Source organism: Pelophylax lessonae, assembly GCF_965119305.1.
Source record: "Pelophylax lessonae genome assembly, chromosome: 7".
NCBI classification, from domain to species: domain Eukaryota; kingdom Metazoa; phylum Chordata; class Amphibia; order Anura; family Ranidae; genus Pelophylax; species Pelophylax lessonae.
Window position 1 is genome coordinate 168,795,214 of NC_138774.1, and position 26,162 is coordinate 168,821,375.

At 45.6% G+C, this 26,162-nt stretch overlaps 1 protein-coding gene across 2 annotated transcripts in view; it reads right to left on the bottom strand.

The window, feature by feature from the left end:
- The window catches only part of ZC3H12B (zinc finger CCCH-type containing 12B), a 164,273-nt gene that overhangs the window by 21,084 nt on the left and 117,027 nt on the right, over positions 1–26,162 (bottom strand). For both annotated transcript variants that reach the window (XM_082264457.1, XM_082264456.1), the window contains exons 2-4: positions 14,842–15,655; positions 13,921–14,060; positions 11,339–11,573 (exon numbers count right to left, since the gene is read on the bottom strand). In XM_082264457.1, the coding sequence (XP_082120583.1) occupies positions 11,339–11,573; positions 13,921–14,060; positions 14,842–15,488 (1,022 nt within the window). In that variant the 5' untranslated portion in view covers positions 15,489–15,655. The remainder of the gene's footprint in view (positions 1–11,338; positions 11,574–13,920; positions 14,061–14,841; positions 15,656–26,162) is intronic.

The following is a 26,162-nucleotide window of genomic DNA, read 5'->3' on the forward strand; positions in this document are numbered from 1 at the left end:
CGATGCACTGGGTCCGGCAGCAGCGACGGCCGCCGGGAACCCGGCGATCGCTGCAGGGACTGACAGAAGTCAGTGTACTGTTGTAAACACGGCACACCGCTCAGGTGTCACTGATTGAAACAGGGCTCCTGTGTTCCTGTTATTTCAGAACAAAGGAGCCCTGTTTCCATCCACCAAGTCTGGCCTCCACACAGTTAAAATCACCCCCTAGGTACACATTTATACCTTTGATCGCCCCTGGTGTTAACCCCTTCCCTGCCCCAGTGTCATTATTACAGTAACAGTGCAGATTTTTAGCACTGATTACTGTAGTAATGTCACTGGTCCCCCCCAAAATGTTTCAGAATGTCAGATAGGGGTCCGATCTGTCCGCCTCAGTCCCACTAAAAATCGCTGATCGCAGCCATTACTAGTTAAAAAAAAAAAAAAAAAAGAAATTAAAAATTATATAAATCTTTCCCCTAGTTTGTAGACACGATAACTTTTTGCGCAAACCAATCAAAATACACTTATTGGGATTTTTTTTAACAAAAATATGTGGCAAAATACAAATTGGCCAAAAATTATGAAAAAAATTTTGATTTTTAATTTTTTTTTTACTGGGAATGTTATATAGCATTATTACAAAATTGTCGCTCTTTTTTTATTTCACAAAATGTTTGTAAATTACAAAAATTTTATTTATAGCGCATAATCAAAAAAACTGCAGAGGTGATCAAATACCACCAAAAGAAAGCCCTATTTGTGGGAACAAAAAGGACATTGATTGATTGATTGATTGATTTGGGTACAGCGTCGCGCGACTGCGCAGTTGTCAGTTAAAGTAATGCAGTGCCAAATCGCAAAAAATGGCCTGGTCTTTAAAGGAGCAAATCCTTCAGGTCTAGAAATGGTTAAAGTTTCCCGCACTGATACAATCAGTGACTCAGTAGGGAAGAGAGAGAAAAAGCACCAACTGCCTGCAGCATGCTGAACAAGAGGAAGAGGAAAACGGTCCAGCTGACAATAGAAGCCCCCTGCCGAGCACCACTCCTTCAGGCTACAAGAAAATGGCCGCCCGTAGAAAGTAAAGGAGCCACCGAAAACATGGCCGCCGCTCCGCCGCATGCAGTCACTGGCAAAATGCGGCGAGGCGCACGATTCCAGGCCACACAGGGACCCCTAAACACTGACAGCAGCAAGGGAGGGGGGGGGTTGAGTTAGGGTAGGAAGGACCTATGGGGGGCCTGCCGACCGTAAGAGGGACCCGCGTCCACCCCAACTTTTCTCGAGAGAGAGAGAGAGAGAGAGAGGGGCACTACTTACCACACCTTCAGAAATCGGGTGGGTCACTTCCCTATCTTGAAAAGGGGGGTGTGCAGCGGGCCAGAGATAAGCTGCGACTCAGGCCACGACCAGGTCGTGTGCGTCCTCGCGAGGTGTTGCACTCGTAGGCCAGCCCCTGTCCAGTGGGGCTATGTTGTGGCCGACCTAGCGTGCAGCTGTGGTCTGCACGCGCTCGCTGGCAGTTGATTGTAGTTCTCACAGGAACAGACTTGATTGTAGAAGAAAAAAAAAACAAAAAGTAAAAAAGTTCAGTTTAAAAAAGGAAAAAATGCCAGGACCAGAGATCCCAGCAAGGAGCTAGGTCCTTACTCCTGACTAGGCAGAAAAAAACGGAGATCCTATAGCAGGAAGTGAAAGTATATGCCCTTGGACTGCCCTATAGGCGTAGTCAAGCTTTGTTAACCCTTTTCCGTCTAATGTCCTACTTCTAATGAGAGCAGCATAACCCATCGGTTAAAGAACATATGAAGCTGTGTCCGTCAATGAACGAAAGAGAAAACGGAATTTTTGTAAAATCTTACCTGTAAAATTCCTTTCTCTGAGTCCTCCGACAGTCGCCGCCTCTTCATATTCGTCACATATGGGGTATTAGACTTTGCTCCGAAGGAGTAGCTAGGCAACAGAATATGTTAACAATAAAGCTTTTAACATATCCCACCCTCAAGGGGTGGTCCCCTCAGTCAATACCCTCCTTCTTCCTCCTTACTTCCTGCAACCATATCTCAGTTTTAGTGGAATAGCAGTAGAGTATACAACCAAACCCCAAAAGAGGGGCGGGGGCGGCGACTGTCGGAGGACTCAGAGAAAGGAATTTTACAGGTAAGATTTTACAAAAATTCCGTTTTCTCTTACGTCCTCCAACAGTCGCCGCCTCTTCATATTCGTCACATATGGGGACGTCCCAAAGCAGTGCAAACATGAGGGGTGGGAAACGCATCCGCGCCGAAAAGGCAACGCAGTCTCCGCATCAAAGAAAGGAACCTTACCAAAGGAAGGAAACCAGCTGGGCAACAGAAAAAAACAAGTGCTCAACAGGAGCAACAACCCAGGAAAAGACAAAAAACCAGGGGATACAAAACTTATCCCAACAGCCAGAGGTCCCCAACAAGGGACCCTAGGGAATTGCCGCACTAAGAACCTTGCGGCCAAAGGAAGCATCCGCCGATGCCTGAACATCTACTTTGTAGAATCTTGTGAAAGTGTGTACGGTCGACCAGGTCGCCGCCTTACACACCTGGGCTACAGAAGCCCCATGACGACAGGCCCAAGACGTACTCAAAGATCTAGTAGAGTGCGCCTTCACAGGCACAGGGGGAACCTTCCCCTGCAAAGCATAGGCCTGTTCAATGGTCTGCCTGATCCATTTGGCGATGGTAGAGGCTGAAGCCGCCATGCCCTTCCGAGGACCCTCTGGAAGAACAAACAAGGAGTCCGTCTTTCGAAAAGACTCAGTCGATTTAAGGTAAACCCTTATCGCCCGAACAACATCCAGAGAATGCAATCTCACCTCCTTTGGATGTTTAGGCTTCGCGCACAGCGAAGGTAAGACAATATCCTCATTAAGATGGAATTCCGAAACTCTGTTTCGGAAGAAAAGAAGGATTAGGTCGCAAGACCACCTTATCCAAATGAACAACCAGGTACGGAGACTTGCAGGACAAAGCTGCCAGCTCCGACACCCTGCGAGCCGAAGTGATCGCCACCAAAAAGGCGACCTTTTTGGACAACATAGACAACGAGATCTCCCTGATCTGTTCAAAAGGAGCACGTTGCAACACAGACAGAACGAGATTCAAGTCCCAAGGGGGCAAAGTATCCCTCCTAGGAGGAACCAGATGCCGCACACCCTGAACAAAAGTGCCAACCAAGGAGTTGGAAGCCACGGGACGTTGAAACAGAACGGCCAGTGCAGACACCTGACGCTTTATCGTAGCCAGCGCCAAACGCTGATCAACACCCGTTTGAAGGAAAGACAGCACACGGGAAACCGAGTACGTGCGGGGTGAAAACCCCCTGGACTCACACCAGGCAAAATAGGCCTTCCAAGTACGGTAATAAACCTTCCCCGAGGAAGACTTCCTCGCGTTGATCAAAGTATGAACGACCTCTGGAGAGAGACCCCTCTCCTTCAGGACCTCGGTCTCAACAGCCAGGCCGTCAAAGCCAGCGACTGTAAAGCAGGATGGTATATCGGTCCTTGAGACAGTAGATCGTCTCGAAGAGGCAGACGCCACGGGGCGTCGACCGCCAGATTCACGAGGTCTGCGTACCAGGACCGGCGAGGCCAGTCCGGTGCCACAAGAATCACCGTGCTGCGTTCCGAGTGTAACCTGCGAAGGAACCTGGACAGAAACTGAATCGGTGGAAACGCGTACATCAGCCCGTACTGATGCCACGGGGCGACTAACGCGTCCGACGCGTCTGCCCGAGGGTCGTGCGTCCTTGCCACGAACCTTTTCACCTTGTTGTTGAGACGAGACGCGAACAGGTCCACATCTGGAAGACCCCACTTCGCGCACAACATCTGGAAGACAGCCGGGTGGAGAGACCATTCCCCCTGATCCAGGGTCTGGCGACTCAGATAGTCCGCCTGCCAGTTCTCCACCCCCGGAATGTGAACCGCCGTTATCGCCAGGACAGGAGTCTCGGCCCAAGACAGAATGTCGGCCACTTCTCGAGCCGCTCGGGCACTCCTGGTGCCCCCTTGGTGGTTGATGTAGGCCACCGCCGTGGCATTGTCCGTCTGCACCCGAACCGGGCAGCCCTGCAGCCGGTCCGTCCAGCGATGAAGACAGAGACTTATCGCACGCAATTCCAGAATGTTGATCGGAAGGGAAGACTCCCCCTCCGACCAAGTTCCCTGGGCGGATAGAACGCCCAGAACACCACCCCAGCCGGACAGGCTGGCATCCGTGGTGATCACCGTCCACGAGACAGGACGAAACGACTTGCCCCCGGACACCATCGGGGACTGGAGCCACCACAGAAGGTTTCTTCTGGTGCGATGACTCAACGAGATTTGAAGATCCAGAGATTGAGGTCGCCCGTCCCACCTGGACAGGATCTCCGCTTGGAGACCCCGCGTGTGAAACTGGGCGAAGGGAATCGCCTCGAAGGCCGAGACCATCAATCCCAGACATCTCATGCACGTCCGCAGAGACGAGTGCGGAACGTCCCTGAGGGACCTGACTTCCTCCTGAAGAGTTCTGAGTTTGTCCTCCGGCAGGAAGACCTTCGCCTGCACCGAGTCCAGAATCATTCCCAGGTAGGGAAGACGAACCGACGGACTCAGTGTCGACTTTGGAAAATTTATCGTCCAACCAAACTCCTGCAGAGTTTGCATCGTGACAGACAGGTCCTTCTCCAGACCCTGGCTGGTCGCAGACCGAACCAGAATGTCGTCCAGATACCCCAGGACAGAAATGCCCTGGGCCCTCAATAATGCCAGAACCGGTGCAAGCACCTTGGTGAAGACCCGCGGAGCCGAGGCGAGACCAAAAGGCAACGCCACGAACTGGTAGTGATCCTCCGCAATGGCAAATCGAAGGGACCTCTGGTGACCCTCGAAAATGGGGATGTGAAGATACGCATCCTTCAAATCGATGGAGGCCATGAATTCCCCCGGAACCAGGGCAGCCACCACTGACCGCAGGGATTCCATGCGGAACTTGCGAACCCGCACGGAGCGGTTCAGAGCCTTCAAGTCCAGAATTGGACGAACCTTGCCCTCCTTTCTGGGCACGGTGAACAGATTGGAATAAAACCCCCGAAACCTGTCCCGATGAGGCACCGGAACCACCACTCCCTGAGCCCTCAGGTCCCGCACCGCCAGGTGCAGGTCCCGCAAACGCTCTGGTGACAGTTGAAGATTTGAGGGAAAAAATCTGCTCTCCGGCCGAGAGAGAAACTCGATCTTGTAACCAGATCGAACGATCTCCTGAACCCATCTGTCCCGCACGCGGGCCAACCAGGGTTGAAGAAAACCGAGCAAGCGTCCCCCCACCCCAAAACTGGGTGAGGGCACCCCTTCAGGCCGAACTGTTATGGGCTGCAGATCCGGATTGGCCGGACTTCTGTTTCCCAGACCAGGGCTTCTTCTGAGAGCCTTGACCTTTGAACGGCTTGCCCATGTAGTGCGGCCGAAAGGCACGAAAGGACCCCTGAGGGGGCCGAAAATTAGCATGCTTCTTCCCAGAAGCCCCCTTAGCCTTGGGGAAATGGGGCAAGAGAGTGCTCTTACCCCCGGTGATCCCCTTAATCAACACATCCAAGGACTCCCCAAAAAGGCGAGACCCATCATAAGGCAGATTGGCTAAGGTCTTACGTGAAGATTGGTCCACCGACCAACATTTTAACCAAACCAGGCGGCGAGACAACACCGCCACGCTGTGCACACGTGCAGCCAATGGAACCAGGTCCAGGTCCGCATCACACAGATACATGACACCCTGGTGGATTTGATCCACCATATCCAGGGTCACCGGTGAGGCCGAATCGGCCACTAGGACGCGCCTAAGCATCTGCGTCCAACTTGCGATTGCCTGGGCCGCCATGAGAGAAGCAAACAGAGCTTTAAGCATAGAACCCGTAACAGAATAAGTATGACGGGCAAGAGACTCCAATCTCCTATCCGTGGCATCACGGAACACAGGGGAATCCTCTGCAGGAATCGCAGTGGCCTTGTTTAAAACCGCAATTGCGTGATCCACTGGGGGAGGCACACACCACCTTTCATCAGTGGAAGGCGAGAAAGGATAACGCAGCTTGAACCTACTTGGTACAGCAAAAGGTTTGCGCAGATTGCGCCATTGTTCCTTAACAGCGTGCTGAAAATCATCATTGCAGGGAAAAACCTGCGGCGTCCTGAGTTTTCTCTGCGTCCCATAGGCCGCCAAGGCAGCGGGGGGACACACTTCATCCTGCAAACGCAGTGTTTGCTTTATGGAAGCAATCAATTCATCCATGATTGCAAGCTCTTCAGGCGAGCCAGGGGGAGAATTATCAACCCCCTCAACTTCAGCCTCCACCTCGGACCCCACTAGATCTAGGGAGGAGCGGGACCCCGATAAGGAGGCCCCCGCCATAACAACCCCATCACCTTCACCCTCAGAATCAGAGGAAAGAGCAATTCTGGGTCTTTTAGTAGATTGAGCAGCCACCAGCATCTGTACCTGAGCAGCAAGGCCAGCCACAATAGTGGCTAAATCCCCCCCTGGGGGGGAAACAGCGGTCCCCTGGCTTTCCACCAAGGCGGTAGGAAATTTGCCCTCCTGAGAATCCATTGCCCCTGTAATGCCAGACAATAAAGGGTTAACTGCCCCTTTTAGTAAGCGCGGCAAGCGCAGCCCACCGCACCACACTCAAGCACAATGAGACCCCCCACAGGGAATATGCAAACTGAACACAGGCAATGGATAGCAAGAACAGAAGGATAAAACCTGAGGAGACCCTCGCCGCTGCTGCTGCCTCGATCGGTGTTCCTGGAAAGAGGAAGTGATGCTGCCAGGGCGCTCTATGAAAGCCTATGGAGGCTACAAGAAAATGGCCGCCATGCATGTAAAACATGCGGCCGGAGCGAGTGTAGGCAAAATGGCGCCGCTCCACAGTGCAGTAATGCACACGTGACATCCTTGTATAGGAATACATGTCAGATCGCCGCAGCGATCGCTGTATATGCCCAAACATGCCAAAAAAACATGCCCCACAGCACACAGCTTCTCACACTGACCAGGCTGACACACACACAGTGTCACACAGCTCCCCCCCCCCCTTGCAGCCCACAGCATGCAGCCGAGAGATAGGGAGACAAGCAGTGTGAATAGAGGCAGGTTACACAGTCCCAGACTGACACCCCCCCAGACAGACAGGTCCCCACATAGATACACTTACCTCTCAATGGCGTGGGGGACCCGCACAGGCGAACAAGCCGCTGCACATGAGGCAGGGAGAGTCGCAATTCAAGACGCACAAAATGGGGGTTAAGAAACCGCACAGCGTCCAGTGAGGTAGCCACCTCACCAATCATCCCTGCACCGAACAGGGATGGGTCGTTCACTGTGCCAGGAGCGTTACCTGGCTGAACGCTCGATGGCAGGCTGGGAAGCCACTGACCCACGACCTGCGACCAGGGGGGATCAGCCCGAGACCCAGCCCGCATGATCCTCTTCATCAGAAGAACTAACTAACGCTGACAAAAATAACAGCTAAGTAAAGGTAGAGAGAAAACTCAAACAAAATTTCAAAAAGAAGAAAGAGTCTGGGGCAGAAAGCCCCAGCACAGGAAAAGCCAGCCACTCCTGACTAGCTAGACATTAAAACTGAGATATGGTTGCAGGAAGTAGGAGGGTATTGACTGAGGGGACCACCCCTTGAGGGTGGGATATGTTAAAAGCTTTAATGTTAACATATTCTGTTGCCTAGCTACTCCTTCGGAGCAAAGTCTAATACCCCATATGTGACGAATATGAAGAGGCGGCGACTGTCGGAGGACGTAAGAGAAATCACATTTTCTTTATCGTGCATCGCGGGACACAGGGCATCTTCATATCCATTATGATAGGGATGTCCCAAAGCAATGACCATGACAGGAAGGCAACATGGCAACAAAACCCAAATTACCAAACCTCACGCGCAGCTTGAAAAACATTCCTAGTAAAAAGGTAGCGTGTCCTCTTAACATTCACTTGGTAAAATTTTTTAAAAGAATGAACTGAAAGACCAGGTAGCAGCTTTACAAACCTTTAACTACCGAAGCCTGATGGCAAATAGCCCTAGAAAGTATCCGCATTCCTTGCAAAATTAAGGTTCCATTTACAACTGAGCATATTGTTTTCAGGTGTTTTTTTGGGGGGTTTTCAGGTGTTTTTTGCAGGCCCTTTGTAAGCAGACACAGACATTTGACCAAAAACTTTGTAATCTGCAAAAAAAGAAGCCTTTTTTGAGCTTCAGAAGATTTGCTTCAGATGACAAAACGCTCATATGTGAACAGGGGCCATTAAAACTATTGGGATTTTGCTTGTTAGGCATTTTGGAACTTCAGAGATGAGCTTTTTATGAGCTGAAAAATGCTCAGGTGTGAACAGGGAATAACTGCCACCAAAAAGGCAGATATTTTGACTTTAAAGCCCCGTACACACGTACCGATCGTCGGCGAACGATCGGCCGTCTTTTGTCCCCGGGCTGTCGGTGTCTGTTGAAAAGTGCAAAGACTGCACAAGAATTTTGTCCGCCGACTACAGCCGACTGCAGAAGTGATGTCATGTAATGGTTAACTTTCCGTATGTTTTTTCTTTTCTGAGCATGCCCAGTCTTGCAAATCTGCTGTCTGTCGGCCGAAAATTTTAATGCTTGCAAGACAGATTCTTTTCGGCCGAATGTGCGCTAACGGCTGTCGGAGGCATCATACTAACAAGCCTACAATCGGCAGATCGGTCGTCGGCCGACGATCGGTACGTGTGTACGGGCCTTTAGACTCTAAGACTGAGAAAATAACTGACAGATCCAATGAGAAATGGTAGGCTTGAAAGATGGGCAAAAAATTTGGGGGAGCATACCCATGTATTTCTAAAGCTGCTGCAGCTATGAACCAAAAGACATGTATATTAAAAAAGAATAGTGCGCAAATGCAAAAGAAATAACTACCAAATCTGAAGACAATCCATAAATAAAAATGGGGGTTTGGTCCCACCATATGGCCATATCGTGCTCAAGCCCACTACTGCGTCAAAGTACCCCATTATCAGTGGGTCCTACACTATCCATGAAAAAGAGATGAATCCAGCCATATGGTGGGACCAAACCCCCATTTTTATTTATGGATTGTCTTCAGATTTGGTAGTTATTTCTTTTGCATTTGCGCACTATTCTTTTTTAATATACATGTCTTTTGGTTCATAGCTGCAGCAGCTTTAGAAATACATGGGTATGCTCCCCCAAATTTTTTGCCTGTTTATTATGTATTCGGTCTGACCAGACTATCGAGGTTGAGCAACCCTCCCCACCCCCCCACACACACCTGTACTCAATCAGTGTCCACCATCAATTGGATATAGGAGGAGTCCCCTGTAGTGCATTTGCACATCCTTCCCAGCAAGGAGTATTATCTCCAAGGGTTAGAATGGCTGGATTCATCTCTTTTTCATGGATAGTGTAGGACCCACTGATAATGGGGTACTTTGACGCAGTAGTGGGCTTGAGCACGATATGGCCATATGGTGGGACCAAACCCCCATTTTTATTTATGGCTTGTCTTCAGATTTGGTAGTTATTTCTTTTGCATTTGCGCACTATTCTTTTTTAATATACATGTCTTTTGGTTCATAGCTGCAGCAGCTTTAGAAATACATGGGTATGCTCCCCCAAATTTTTTGCCTGTTTATTATGTATTCGGTCTGACCAGACTATCGAGGTTGAGCAACCCTCCCCACCCCCCCACACACACCTGTACTCAATCAGTGTCCACCATCAATTGGATATAGGAGGAGTCCCCTGTAGTGCATTTGCACATCCTTCCCAGCAAGGAGTATTATCTCCAAGGGTTAGAATGGCTGGATTCATCTCTTTTTCATGGATAGTGTAGGACCCACTGATAATGGGGTACTTTGACGCAGTAGTGGGCTTGAGCACGATATGGCCATATGGTGGGACCAAACCCCCATTTTTATTTATGGATTGTCTTCAGATTTGGTAGTTATTTCTTTTGCATTTGCGCACTATTCTTTTTTAATAGGCTTGAAAGATGCTTGACACTTCCTTTGGCCTTCAGGAAGCAAAAAAAGGGAATCTGATTGTCAATTTGCAGCAGTCAGCTTCAAGTAAGACCTGACAGCATTATCCACATCCAAACAGTGACCAATCGCCTAAAGATTACAACATAAGCCTATAATAATGGATATGAAGATGCTCTGTGTCCCTCAATGTACAATAAAGAAATAGCGTGCAATTATAACAACCAATCATATGGCCTCTTAAATGGATTACCCATTCAAGTGGACAAATTACCTCTCCTATAATCTACCCACCACACAGGAAGTGAAAGGAAGGTAATCATAGTAATAAAAAATTTACAGAAACCCTAACCCTTTCCAATCTTTCCCAGTTACTAAAAACATTTCAACTGAAATATTCAATTTTATTTGAAACTTTTGTTCTACACATTATCTTTACGGTCTTTCTGAACAAGTTAGACACATATTTGAAGTCAGGACAGGTTGTAACCATCCAACTCCCCCAAGCTGTCAGCACCTCTCCCAATCATAAAGGACTAGTTTTTCAGTTGTGATTGTAGGGAATTTTTACAATCATAACTGAAAATTAGTCCTATATGACTGAGAGCGGTGCCAACAGATTGGAGGAGTTGAATGAGGTCAAAACCGGTCCTGACATTTAACCCTGAAGGGGATTTAGCGCCTTTTGACCTTTTTGGAGGTCAAACTGTAAGGTGAGCGGCTTCATGTTACTGGTGGTGGAGACACGTTTGGCACTACTTGTTTTATTCTATTGCTGAAAATTTACCGCACTTTATTAACAATGGTGATGGAAGACTGAATATGGACTTTGATTATTTATTGACACAAAGTTTATGTATTTGATTATTGTTATAGCGCTGTGTTTACACTAATATTGCTATATGTTCATCAAGCCAGGCCACTGGCAATAATTTTGGCCACTGGCAATATTGAATGGATTACCACAAATGCATCAGAATCTCTATTCGCATCCATTTTGTATCAACATATAAAGCAACTGGATTGAGCTACAGATTTCGGATGATAAGCATGCGTTGATTCCATTAGTTAATTTAGGCCTTGAATTCCCATCCCCTTTATGCCAAGTTAAAACTTTAGCAGACAGCTCTGAAATAATGATGAGGATAATAGTCACTACCAGCTCAGTATTCTTATTTCCAATATTTTTTTTCTGTTTCTGTATGGTATAGAAAAGCAATTAAATGACAGACTTCTAACATCATGGATACGGCCAATAGCAATAATGCAGAACAGAAGACCCTTACTTGTCATTGACAAATGAATACATAAGAAGCCTCTCTTCAATAAACTTCTTCCACTCAGGCTTTTCATTTTGGAGGTCTCGGTAGTTATCATTAGATACAATGATGCCATCAGAATCAAAGGCCAGCTTGACAATGAAACGATCATCATAGCAAACCACTCTGCGACCCTGCACCCGGCGGGATGGTGTAAACACAAGAATTTTCTCCTTCTCAAGCTTCCGTAGAACCTCTTGGTCTGTTATGGGTGACCCAAGATTTAAGAAAGAAAATTCATAATGTATAACTTCCATTATTTATTTGCAATACACTGCTTATTTTAGCTCCACACAGTCATATTTTTACAATTTTTACCCTAAAGCGAACCTGTGATTTGCCCACAGTACAACAACAGGTTCATTTTCATAATGGCCCCACTACCAGCCATTATTTAACTTCCATTTGTGCCCCTGCCACTGGGTTTGGCCACTGAAACCAAAAAAAAAATATCAGAACTTTATGGTAATGGGAGGGACCCTCTTTCTCTGCTACATCACAGTGCTTGGCAATTTGGTCCAACACCACAGTCACATTTTTGGTCCAAACAAAGTAACGAGGAAGGGAAGGGATGTGTGTGCCATTAAAGTAAATCTTTTTCTTTAATAATAATAATAAATAATTAAACCAGCACTAAAAAGGGGATGATTATAAAGTGAATACTATGAAAATTTGTGAAATAAGATATTTGTAGCTGCTGTTCACTAAGTAAAAACTCAGAAAGGATGGTTATCAAAAAAAACAGCGCTGGCAAAAAAATAGTAAATAAAAAAAACTCTCAAAAAATTATATATATATACCCGTGTTGTGATAATATACTGTATATGTGTACCAGTGTTAAGATAATAAACATATATGGACACATAAAACAAAGTGCAATCGTGCTAAAGTGCAATAGCGATGTGTACACCTGTACACAAAAACAATGGTGGTAAAAAATGTCCCATATAATATACAAATAAAAAACAACAATATACTGTGCAAAAAATAATATAAAGTGCTGAAAAAAAGCCAATAAGATGCGCAAAAAAAAAAAAAAAAAAAAAAAAAAAGGTGCTCGAGTGCTAATGTAACCAAGTGCTGTAGTGCTCCAAAACCGCAATCAGGTGCAAAGGTGTCCAGATCCCCTCTGGGACCCCACTCACCAGAAGCGATAGACCTAAACAGGTCAGATGAGCTTTAATGAAAATTCTCTGCCATAGGATTCCTCCAACCATTCCCCATGAAATCCATGCATGGCTTCCTCTGAGAGGCTCAAAAGGACAGAATGGCTAACATAGGGAGGTCCGTTTATAAATAATTTATTAATTATTTAGTAATGTACTTACACATTGGAGAAATAAAATCACACCTATAAAAGAAAGAAATTCTGCAGAATGGTGTTACAAATGCTTCCTGGAACGCCGCCGGCGTGCGTCCACGAATATAGGAAGTGATGTTGGTAGTTAAGTCTTGACCGGAAGTGCGTCAACGCGTTTTGCCCGCCTACCCGGGCGTCAAAGACAATTTTTTTACCACCATTGTTTTTGTGTACAGATCTACACATCTTTATTGCACTTTGTTTTATATGTCCACTTATGTTTATTATCACAATACAGGTATATATATTATTTTTTGAGAGTTTTTATTTACTATTTTTTTGTGTGAGCGCTGTTTTTGATAACCAAACCTTTTTCTTTACCTTGCATGCCGATAACACAGGTTTGCTTTACCTTGCTTGTATTAATTTTATTCTCAGCTATAAATCTAAATAATTTAAATTTTCCAGGAACTTGCTGAGCATACTTAAAGTGAGTGTAAAAGTATTTTTTTTTTAAATAACAAACATGTTATACTTACCCGCACTTGTTTTTTCACAGAGTGGCCTGAATCCTCTTCGTTGCTCCTGGCCCTCCCTCCTGTTGAGTGCCCCCACAACAAGCAGCTTGCTGTGGGGGCACCTGAGCTAGGTCACAGCTCCATTCTGTGTCTATTCAGACATGGAGCTGTGACCCCCCCCCCCACCTGATTGGTTAACTGGCACCACACTGCTAAGCAAATCACATGTGATGTCTGTGCGTTGTGAATTCAGCCATACCGATTGTATGGCTGAATTTGCATCGCATTCGGAACAAAGTCGCACAGGACCCTTTTTTTTTGGTCCACACCAGAATCGGATCGCATGGGTGTTCACATCTATGCCATCCAATTCATGTCTGAACTGACAGTTTGCCCTAAGATATGCAAACTGATCTGGGGGTGTCGTTAACTTTGTATTGACAACCCCAGCCATTTGCATGTGACAGTGTGAACTGCCTGCGAGTTGAGTGCGATGCGGGAACCCGCAGTGGATTCGCATGGTTTCCGCATCGCATATGTGTGAATCGGCACTTAGTAAGCTACACTTTTTATGTCAAGTGCTCACAATTCAACAAATTAACATTTATTATACATTTTTTCATTTTAGCAAAAACATTAGGGAATACACAAGAAACATCAAAGTATTTTACTGGTTAGTAACATATCCGAATGGAGAAAGAAAAAAAAAAAATATATATATATTTATATACCTGCAATGGGGGCATCAGGTCGAGACTGCTCCTTCCTCCAAGCTGGTACAAAGACAGTGATGTCTTTGTGGCCTTTCTCCAGAAACCATTCCACAGCCAGCTGTATTCCTCGACATGAGAAAACCTCTTTATTGCCATGGCTAAATGAAGACGACAGATAGAATATTTAAAAAAAAAAAATGATACATTCAAGACACAAACATGCTCCTCTCCTTCACACAGTGACATTAGCATCTCTGCTGTATAGGGATAGAGGTTGTCAGGTTCAATCCAATCACAATCACAAGAACCTGTGAACTTGATAAGCCAGATAAAACAGCTATAGCTTTAGAAAACAATCAAATCCAGGTGGTTGCATCCAAGCTTCATTCATTTGTACAGCACCCCAGTACTGCGCAAAGACTGTCCACTAGAACGCAAATGACAATGAAAGCTTTATTCCTCCTCCTTTTCCTCTTTCTGCCCAACTCTACACCCAATCCCCTATATTTACCATATCTTCATATAGCGGACTCAATATAAAATTTTTCAGTCATATACATTGGAGACAAGCGAACACACTCAAAACATTCCCGAGCTTCATTTATCACTACCTTTTTAATGTGTATGTACATGCCGAAAATGCTAATCAGCCTCATATGACTATGTACTTCTTTTTTGATGTAGACACCTTTTGCTACCCATGTCTTATTATACTGTAAAAACTCTCAATAAAACCTAGATTAAGAAAATATATGCGTTTGAATGTCCCCCTAGTCAGCAGTATATTGACTGCATGGAGTCACTAAGGGCCCCCTCTAGTGGCTAATCAACAAATCTATACTTAAAAAAAAAAAAAAAACTTCATTACAAGGCAAACAAAATATTTGTGCAATGATTAAATGTTATTAGAAATAATCTTCTTGCAGTAAGTATACCAACCTCATTGCTACATTACTTCCATCTATGACAATTGGTCTAAGGTTATCTGAACTGTCAACAACTTCATCTTCTAAAGACAGTTCAGGACTTGTTATCTCTTTGGTGCAAGGGCCTCTAGGTACAAGATTGCTATTCAAACTGCCCCCACTAGTCTGTGCCTCCGATTCTCCCTTATTGCCTAGCCTCACCAGCTCTGCCAGAACATCGTTAATAAGAGCATCTGCCCCCAACTTGTTGAGGACAGCTTGGATTTGGTCTCCACCGTAGCCCAACTTTAAGGCAAAGTCCATTTTTGCTTGATATTCTCTGTCTAGGCTGCTCTTCGCATCTTCTGACTTTGTTGGGTGTTCAATGGGAACTTGAATACTGCCCTGAGAGAAGCTGGGACGGTCTAGACAAGGGGATCTGCAGAGCTGTCTGTGAGGCTTGCTGGAAATGTCCATGCCTTGAAAAAGGGTGCTAACATAGCTGCCGAGGGCACTTTTTCCTCCCTGCTGTTCTGCTTCACTTTCAGAGCTGGTCCATTCATCAGATTCTCCACTGCAGTCTCCCATTTCATATTCCATCTCACTTGCAGCCGCCCGCTCTTCTTTGGACGGCGTCTTCTTTTCCATTTCCAGTTTTCTGACCATGGACCAGGCCGTCATCACGTTTACCAGATGGCCAGAGATTACAAGGCTCCCCTTTTGCTTTGTTAATACAACCAGTTATGTGGATTTGAGGGCATTTTCAAGCAAGGGCAAGATTCTTTCCATTTTGGAAAACCAAACTTTTGCAGGGTATGTTCTGTGATGCCAACAGATAAGATGTATTCCTGAAGAAAATAAAAATTGAGAGCCTTTATCAAAATGATTTGAAACAATCCTTATGTAACTTGAAATGATTGACATTCAGATTTCTTATGATTGATGGTCAACTTCAATTTTTAAAGGGGGCATTTCTGAATAGAAATATATAAACAGATTTCTTGATTTTAAATTGAAATTATGCTCTGTCTTTGCCAGAGTTACCCTGGCCTTTACTGGGGCAGGGCAAAGGAACAGAGTCACTTACCTTTTCCTCTTCTCAACAGCATATGCTGACTTTGTTTGCACCCCCCACCATTTAGCTTAGTCACTGGTTGTGCCAGTAAAATACCCAGAACCTCTGGATTTTGGCCAACATGTTACTACTTAGTCACCCTCTCCTATGTTACAGCACCAGATACACAGCCCTCTGTACAGTCCAAAAATTCAGCCTGGAGGTTACGCTGGCATTTTTTCCCCAATACTAGTGGACAAGTGACAAAAAAAGGGTAATATATGGTGCTGTGGGTGGGGGGGGGGAGGGTCAGTTTAAGGCTTCAAAACTTTTGGAGGACTGACCCAGAACAAGCACGCTGCGGTGAAGACTCTGGCCCCTGTATACCTGCTCCTGATACAGTTGGGGAAATAATTATTTGATCCCCTGCAGTTTTCCCCACTTACAAAGAAATTAAGGGTCTATAAAATTGTTATCATACAGTGGATATAAAAAGTCTACAAACCACTGTTAAAATGTCAGGTTTCTGTTATGTGAAAAAAATTAGACAAAGATAAATAATTTCAGAACTTTTTCCACCTTTAATGTGACCTATAAACTCAGTTAAAAAAAATCTTTCAGTGGGGGGGGGGGGTGCCTGCAGTTGGGACCAGTGTCACCAAACCATTGGTAACAAAATACACCCCCGTGGATTGAAATCCTGCAGCGCCCGCAAGGTCCCCTTCCTCAAGAAGGAACATGTACAGGCCTTTCTGAAGTTTTCCAGTAAACATCTAAATGATTCAGAGAAGGATTGAGCTCTTTGGCATTAATTCGACTCACTGTATTTGGAAGAAGGAAAATGCTGACTATAACTCTAACACCATTCCTACAGTCAAGCACGGAGGTGGAAACATTATGCTTTGGGGCTGTTTCTCTGCTAAAAGTACAGGCCGACTTTGCTGCATTGAGGAGCCATTGGATTGGGCCATGTATTGCAGATCTTGAATAAGAACCTTCTTCCCTCAGCCAGAACACTGAAGATGGGTCATGGATGGGTTTTCTAGCAGAACATTGACCCAAATCTACCGCCAAGGCAACAAAGCAGTGGCTCAAGAAGAAGCACATTAAGGTCATGAAGTAGCCTAGCCAGTCTCCAGACCTTAATCATATAGAAAATTTATGGGAGGGAGCTAAAACTTCGAGTTGCCAAGCAACAGCCAAGAAACCTTAAGGATTTAGAGAAGATCTATAAACAAGAGTGGACCAAAATCCCTTCTGAGATGTGTGCAAATCTGGTAACCAACTACAAAAAAACGTGTTACCTCTGTGCTTGCCAACAAGGGTTTCTCCACCAAGTGCTAAGTCATGTTTTGATTGGGGATCAAATACTTATTTTACTCACTAAACTCAATGTAGAACATTTGTATTGTGTTTTTTTCTGGATTTTTTAGATGATATTCTGCCTCTATCATTTTAAATACACCTATGATAAAAATTTTAGACCCTTTCTTTGCAAGTGGGTAAACTTACAGTAGGGATAATAATTATTTGATCCCCTGCAGGTTTTGTAAGTACTCACTAAAAAGCATTCTGTGCAGCCTGGTCAATAAAAATCTAGAACCAAGCACTCGGTACCTGTGCAGTAATATCCTGTAGACTTCAATAGAACATACCTGTATAGCAGGAGCAACATCCATTTCAAGTCTACGGGATGTCAATGTGTAGGTAGCCAAGTGTTGTATTTATTTGGACACCAGCATCTGTGTATATCCAGCCGCCCACAGAGCTATCATGGGTCTGCAGGACACAAACTGAATGGGCATGGATGTTAAACTGACATCTGATCTCTCCCATTCGGCTTCAATTCAGCATACTATCTGCTCACGGATACCCTGATCGGAGTGGGCCCTGCTCCGTGTGAAAGAAATCTAAAGCCTCGTACACACGATCAGATTAGCAGACAATCTTTCGTCCATTGTCTCTTGCATGCTAGTCTCATATCGAAAGTGAAGAGTTTACTTTCATACGAAAAGTCTCGTTACGACAGAATTCAACTCCAGAAGTGATGTTCTGTGTTGAATTGTTTTGTATGTGTTCTTTCGTTTCTGAGCATGCCTAGTCTTGCTCTTATGATTTTTTTCGGACGAAAACTGTACTAATTAAACGAAAATCAGACGTTGCATTCGGACGAAATTTTCCTTCCGCTTTTCGTATCGTGTGTACAGGCCTTAAGTAAGAATAAAGTACCTGCAGAACACTAGGGTGGTCTGACTCCTAAGCTATACATTCACTTGTTTACTCATTTAAAGCGGAGTTCCACCCTGGATTTGTTTTTTTTTTTTTTTTTAATACCCCCGGGACAGTCAGGGCTAGTGCATTCCACAATGGCTAGCCTCTGATCTGTCCCGGGTTGCACTTACCTGCAAGACGAAATACTTACCTTGCAAACGTCTTGTCCAGCGCTGCCATCTCAGATGTGGGCAGCTTGAAGCCAGCGTGTCCTCTTCGGCGTCTTCTTCCGCCTTCTGTGGTCCCACGATGCTCTGCGCCGGCCCCGACGTCACTTCCGGGTCGCGCGCGTCACCCCTCCACAGCTTCTGGGCATGCCCAGAAGCTGTTTAGAAGGGGATGACGCGCGCGACCCGGAACTGACGTCGGGGCCGGTGCAGGCGCAATGATTCCTGGGAGCTATGACGTCCAGCTCCCAGGAATCATTGCAGAGCCAGGAAGTGACGACGGGCCGCGGCCGAGGAAGGAGGAAGAAGGAAGTAAGGTAAGTATATTTTCTTCGCTACGAGGTAAGTAAAAAAAAAAAAAAATATGCGATTATCCATTTCTTTTTCAGGTGACCCGGAGCGAGAAGATGGAGGTAAGTATAAAAATAGGGTGGAACTCCACTTTAAGATGAATTGTTATTAAGTAACCACAAAGAGATGGAAAAGAGAAACCGGTCCGCGCAACAAAAATTCCCCAAGCAAAAACTGGTTTAACAACTTTTTAAGAGTTTCCCTTTATTGTCATTTCAAAATGGGCAAAACAAAAGTTAGTTACTTGGTAACTCATTTTCCAGGAATCCTCCAGGACAGCATGAGTGTTATTTCCCCTTCCAAAACAGGAAACACAAGGCTCACAGCCTATATTACAACAAGCTTAGACTCAATGCCTAAGTAATATTTAAGAACCAAAAAGCAAATACTGGAACATACTGTGAGTAATTTTAAACCCCTAATCAAATAATTGGAGGGATTTTTCTGTCATGGAAGATTTCTGGAAATTGAGTTACCAGGCAACCAGCTCTGTTTTCCCCAATCATCTTCTAGGACAGCATATGAGAGAGAAGCAAGAAAATACTCTACCCTAATATGTAAAAAGGAAGGAGGGGGGGAAAGGTCTTTTCACACCTGGGACTCAAGATCTCCCTGGAAGACAATGATAGCCTTTCCAGGGGTCCTCTGCGGGGCCCTGGCAACTTCACAAGGGCCTAAGATGACCAGGAAGTGGGACACCACCGTACAAACCAAATCCTAACACAAAACGTCACATAGGGCTTATAGTGAGAGCAGGTCACAATGCCACATCTGCAGGCTACAATGGGACCATGTGAGGCAATTTAAAAATCATGTAAAATGTCCTGTCTGTCTATTAAGCAGGCTTGACTGCTACCATGCTTACATAACAAGTCATAAAACGGAATTTTTGTAAAATCTTACCTGTAAAATTCCTTTCTCTGAGTCCTCCGACAGTCGCCGCCTCTTCATATTCGTCACATATGGGGTATTAGACTTTGCTCCGAAGGAGTAGCTAGGCAACAGAATATGTTAACAATAAAGCTTTTAACATATCCCACCCTCAAGGGGTGGTCCCCTCAGTCAATACCCTCCTACTTCCTGCAACCATATCTCAGTTTTAGTGGAATAGCAGTAGAGTATACAATCAAACCCCAAAAGAGGGGCGGGGGCGGCGACTGTCGGAGGACTCAGAGAAAGGAATTTTACAGGTAAGATTTTACAAAAATTCCGTTTTCTCTTACGTCCTCCGACAGTCGCCGCCTCTTCATATTCGTCACATATGGGGACGTCCCAAAGCAGTGCAAACATGAGGGGTGGGAAACGCATCCGCGCCGAAAGGCAACGCAGTCTCCGCATCAAAGAAGGAACCTTACCAAAGGAAGGAAACCAGCTGGGCAACAGCAAAAAACAAGTGCTCAACAGGAGCAACAACCCAGGAAAAGACAAAAAACCAGGGGATACAAAACTTATCCCAACAGCCAGGAGTCCCCAACAAGGGACCCTAGGGTACAGCCGCACTAAGAACCTTGCGGCCAAAGGAAGCATCCGCCGATGCCTGAACATCTACTTTGTAGAATTTTGTGAAAGTGTGCACGGTCGACCAAGTCGCCGCCTTACACACCTGGGCTACAGAAGCCCCATGACGACAGGCCCAAGACGTACTCCGAGATCTAGTAGAGTGCGCCTTCACAGGCACAGGGGGAACCTTCCCCTGCAAAGCATAGGCCTGTTCAATGGTCTGCCAGATCCATTTGGCGATGGTAGAGGCCGAAGCCGCCATGCCCTTCCGAGGACCCTCTGGAAGAACAAACAAGGAGTTCGTCTTTCGAAAAGACTCAGTCGATTTAAGGTAAACCCTTATCGCCCGAACAACATCCAGAGAGTGCAATCTCACCTCCTTTGGATGTTTAGGCTTCGTGCACAACGAAGGCAAGACAATATCCTCATCAAGATGGAATTCCGAAACTCGTTTCGGAAGAAAAGAAGGATTAGGTCGCAAGACCACCTTATCCAAATGAATAACCAGGTACGGAGACTTGCAGGACAAAGCCGCCAGCTCCGACACTCTGCGAGCCGAAGTGATCGCCACCAAAAAGGCGACCTTTTTGGACAACATAGACAACGAGATCTCCCTGATCTGTTCAAAAGGAGCACGTTGTAACACAGATAGAACGAGATTCAAGTCCCAAGGGGGCAGAGGATCCCGCCTCGGGGGAACCAGATGCCGCACACCCTGAACAAAGGTGCCAACCAATGGGTTGGAAGCCACGGGACGTTGAAACAGAACGGCCAGAGCAGACACCTGACCCTTTATCGTAGCCAGCGCCAAACGCTGATCGACACCCGTTTGAAGGAAAGACAGCACACGGGACACCGAGTACGTGCGGGGTGAAAACCCCCTGGACTCACACCAGGCAAAATAGGCCTTCCAAGTACGGTAATAAACCTTCCCCGAGGAAGACTTCCTCGCGTTGATTAAAGTATGAACGACCTCCGGAGAGAGACCCCTCTCCTTCAGGACCTCGGTCTCAACAGCCAGGCCGTCAAAGCCAGCGACTGTAAGGCAGGATGGTATATCGGTCCTTGAGACAGTAGATCGTCTCGAAGAGGCAGACGCCACGGGGCGTCGACCGCCAGATTCACGAGGTCTGCGTACCAGGACCGGCGACCCGAGACCCAGTCCGCATGATCCTCTTCGTCCGAAGAACTAACTAACGCTGACAAAATAACAGCTAAGTAAAGGTAGAGAGAAAACTCAAACAAAATATTAAAAAGAAGAAAGAGTCTGGGACAGAAAGTCCCAGCACAGAGAGAGCCAGCCACTCCTGACAAGCTAGACATTAAAACTGAGATATGGTTGCAGGAAGTAGGAGGGTATTGACTGAGGGGACCACCCCTTGAGGGTGGGATATGTTAAAAGCTTTATTGTTAACATATTCTGTTGCCTAGCTACTCCTTCGGAGCAAAGTCTAATACCCCATATGTGACGAATATGAAGAGGCGGCGACTGTCGGAGGACGTAAGAGAAAATGGGTTTATGCTATATAGGTTTGGAGCAGAGATATTACAAAAGAGCACGCAGGAACACACATCATCATATAAAATGGCCTAGTGTTTTAACATATATGGTAGCATGTATTGCGCTAGTAACACGAAAGACATGCATGAAACCTCCATAGTCAAAAAAATAAATAAATAAATTGTATAAATACAAATATGAGATTTTTTTTTTTTTTTTAACAACAGTAATTTTTTATTTTAACAGAGCTCCACAGTGCGATGCTTGTCAAAACCCTGTGAACAAAAGTGAACCATGAAATCACAAAACAAAAAAGAGTGCAAAGATAAAAAATACAACCAAACTTCAAAGTAGGGCCTTCATCTTTGAACCCCTTGGGGAGTGGCATAGGTGCTCTTAGTCTACCTAGGCCAAAATCAGAAGGATCCCACTCTTTATGGACTTGTGGAAGCTGGTCCTCCGAGTACTTAAAGAGAATTCTCCTGAAGATAGACCCCCAGTTGGGCTAAAGAAAAGGATCTGAAGGCCAATGATCCTCTCCCTGACATTAGGGGATATATTAGCTCCACTCCAATACCCATTTGATACATCAGGAATTACTAACAAGCATTAAAGACCATCCATTCGACCCTTAGCAGACAGAGGTCTTATCCCTAAATCATCTATTCTGTGTACAAATTCATGACTAAACAACGCAACATAAGCATGAGTATAATAAAAATACATGCATTAGGGCTTCAACATAGTAAGGATCCATGCACACTAGGCTATAAAAAAAAAAAAAAAAATCACTAGTTCCTTTGGTAGAAAAATGCAAACCGAGTTTTTTTCCTGCCTCTAAACGCAGAGCCTAAAATATGCCTCTATTCGTCCTAATGTGCATGGAAACACAGAACAACACGAGCTACTTCCACAGGCAAAACAAAAAACTGTAGAAGCCGCATTCTTTAAACCAGTGTGCATGGACCCTGAATATATATTAAAAACAGACAAAACATGAAGTCCATTTTAAGGTGAATTCGCATAAGAAAAACTCAACAAATCATAAAGCATTGTATGCAAATGTGGCAAAGCAGACAAGTAGAAATACTACATATATAAACTCAGATAGTGAATTTCATATACAAGGCCTTATCCACAGCATAGAGATAACCAAGTAGTTGAACCTCATTCAAAAAAGGCTTGATTCGCAGCATAGAGAAAACTTTGCTCCTCCTACAGATTCTGCACCTCTCTGTGCAGCTGCAACAACACCTTGTCTCTGCCTTCCCTGGTCTCAGCATTCAGCAGACTCTGGAAGCCGACTCCAGCCCTCCTCTGGTTCTCCACCAGCTAACTTTGTTTACATAAGCAGGCGGCTCTTCTGTCATTCTAGCCGAAAATCGTGGGAGGCCATAGACGATCGTGCCTGCTCCCAAATCAACGTGCACATAATCACGTAGATCTACGCGATTATGCTCAGCCGAGCCGCCCTGCCAAAGTAAATCTGCACGGGGCGGTCGGCAAGTGGATACTTACCTGCTCTGTGTAATGGTTTTGCACAGAGCAGCCCAGATCCTCCTCTTCTCGGGTCCCTCGGTGCTCCTGCACCCAAGCCGCAGCGCCCTGTGCCCATTGAGACACAAAGCCGTGGCCCAGCCCTGCCCCCTCTCTCTCCACATTGGCTAATTGAATTTGATTGACAGCAGCAGGAGCCAATCGCGCCTTGCTGCCATCTCAGCCAATGAGAAGAAAGTCTTGGGTAGACGAGACACTCCTGCAAGATCGTTGGATCGAGATGGGCTCAGGTAAGTATTAGGGGGGCTGCAGCACACAGAAGGCTTTATATCTTAATGCATTAAGATAAAGAAAACTACTATCTTTAGAACCACTTTAAAGAATACAAAAGACCCAACAAATAAAACGATTTTTAAAAGGTATATTTTTTTCTTAATAAACAAACATTTTGGTGTCCCTCTAGTCAGTGCTCCTGGCTCCTCCAAGTGACCCCACAGCAAGTGACTTGTTACGGGGACACTTGTGTGGGCTTGCTCTCTAGCCACACTGCGTCTATCCATTGACAAACACAGCATGGCTCAGCCCTGACCCCCCCCCCCCCCCCCACTCTCACTGGCTGTGATTGCTAGCAGGAGGAGCCAATGTTTCCCGCTGCTGCCTCGCTCTCCAGTACAAAATGCAAAGTCTTCTGTAAATGAGCAAAAAAGAGGGGAGGAACAGGCATAGCTACTCTGTGTGCTTCTCTCCTCTCTGATCCCAGAGTGTTTCTCCAGCAGAGCAACAAACCTGTCAGATCTAAATAGAAGACCAGGAGATGACATGTACCCCCTTGGACTTAACTCCGATTGATTCATTGATGAATGCTCTGTGTAGCAGCCTCCCAATACTTACCTGAGACCGATCTTCCTCCAGTGATGTGCACGAGACTCTCCCTCTCCATTTGCTGAAACAGCAGCGGGCACCATTGGCTCCTGCTGCTGTCAATCACAGCCAGTGAGCCAATGAAGAGAGAGAGGGGCAGGGCCAAGCCGAGCCGCAGCTCTGTGTCTAAATGGACATGAAGAGCCGTGGCTTGTGAACAAGCCTGCTTAGGTGCCCCCTCTAGCAGGAGAGAGGGGCAAAGATCGCTGGTGGGGGACCCGAGAAGAGGAGGATTGGGGCTGTCCTGTGCAAAACCATTACACAGAGCAGGTAAGCATAACATGTTTTTTATTTTTTTTTAAAAGAGAGCCTTTAATTTTTGAAGTCCATTATAAAGATTGTATTTTTTTTACTCATACTAATTGGGTCACATTTAGTCACTGGTTTTCCTTGGGAGCTTTCCTTCTATCCTTATTGTTTACAGTTAGTGCCGGTTCACATTTGTGCGATGCGAGAATGCTGCGAATATGCAGCGTGATCCCGCATCTCATCCGCACCTCTGGAAGTTCACACTGCCATATGCGATACGCAGGGGGTGTCAATTAAAAGTTAACGATACCCCCAGTTGCGATCGCACATCGCAGTGCGATCTGCAAGTTCGCACAGAATCGTATCGCACTAGTGTGAACCACTATGCAATCCGATTCTGCTGCGGATAAAATAAGCCTCATGTGCACGTTAGTGCGGATGCGGTGCAAATTCAGCCATACAAAGTGTATGGCTGAAATTTGCACCGCACATGAGATCGCATGTAATTTAGGAGCAGTGCGCTCCGAATTACATGCGATCTCCGCGATCGCACTAATGTGAACCAGCGCTTAGTGTTGGGTACACTGACCCACACCTAAATGGGTGTAACAGTACACTAATTACTAGCTTTCTTTCCTATCCTGGTGCCACCACAGTGGTCATACCCCCTTTTGGTTTGTATCTTTTAGGAGGTCTCCGCTCCCAAATCTCACCTTATCCAAGCCAGCTACATCCACTGTCCCTGCAGTAGAATATGAGCTGGATAGCACGGGAGACCCCTGCAACTAGTTTCATGGTAGAGCCGAAACAACTAATCGATTATGAAGATAGTGGTCAATCGATTAGTTGGTCAGCTGATTAGTTGGCCTGCATACAGAATGCATTATTTGTTTACCTATCAGGAAATACAGTGCAGCACACATACAGCTCAGTACACCATCCACACAGGTCAGTAAATGCCTGAGAACTTGTGAATGTGTGAGGAGCAATGCCTCATGGGACATGTAGTCCTGGGCAGGAAGTGAGTGGTTCTAAAGCCAGATGTTTTTTTTTAAACTTGTTACAAAAGACAAGCTATGCTATACTTTGCAGCTTGCTATAGGGGCACTCTAAAAGACAGGAGGAGCCAGAAGTGCTGGTGGGGGACCCCAGAAAAGGGGAATCAGGGCTGTTCTGTGCAAAACCATTACACGGAACAGGTAAGTATAACAAGTGTGTGGTTTAAAAAAAAAAAAAAAAAACACAAATCACTTTAAAAACAGTGAAAGCAATTGTACACACATTTATATATATATATATATATATATATATATATATATATACACACACACATATACACACACACACCCACAGTACAGACCAAAAGTTTGGACACACCTTCTCATTCAAAGAGTTTTCTTTATTTTCATGACTATGAAAATTGTAGATTTACACTGAATGCATCAAAACTATGAATTAACAAATGTGGAATTATATATATATATATATATATATATATATATATATATATATATATATATATATATAACAAAGTGTGAAACAACTGAAAATATGTCATATTCTAGGTTCTTCAAAGTAGCCACCTTTTGCTTTGATTACTGCTTTGCACACTCTTGGCATTCTCTTGATGAACTTCAAGAGGTAGTCACCTGAAATGGTCTTCCAACAGTCTTGAAGGAGTTCCCAGAGATGCTTAGCACTTGTTGGCCCTTTTGCCTTCACTCTGCGGTCCAGCTCACCCCAAACCATCTCAATTGGGTTCAGGTCCGGTGACTGTGGAGGCCAGGTCATCTGGCGCAGCACCCCATCACTCTCCTTCTTGGTCAAATAGCCCTTACACAGCC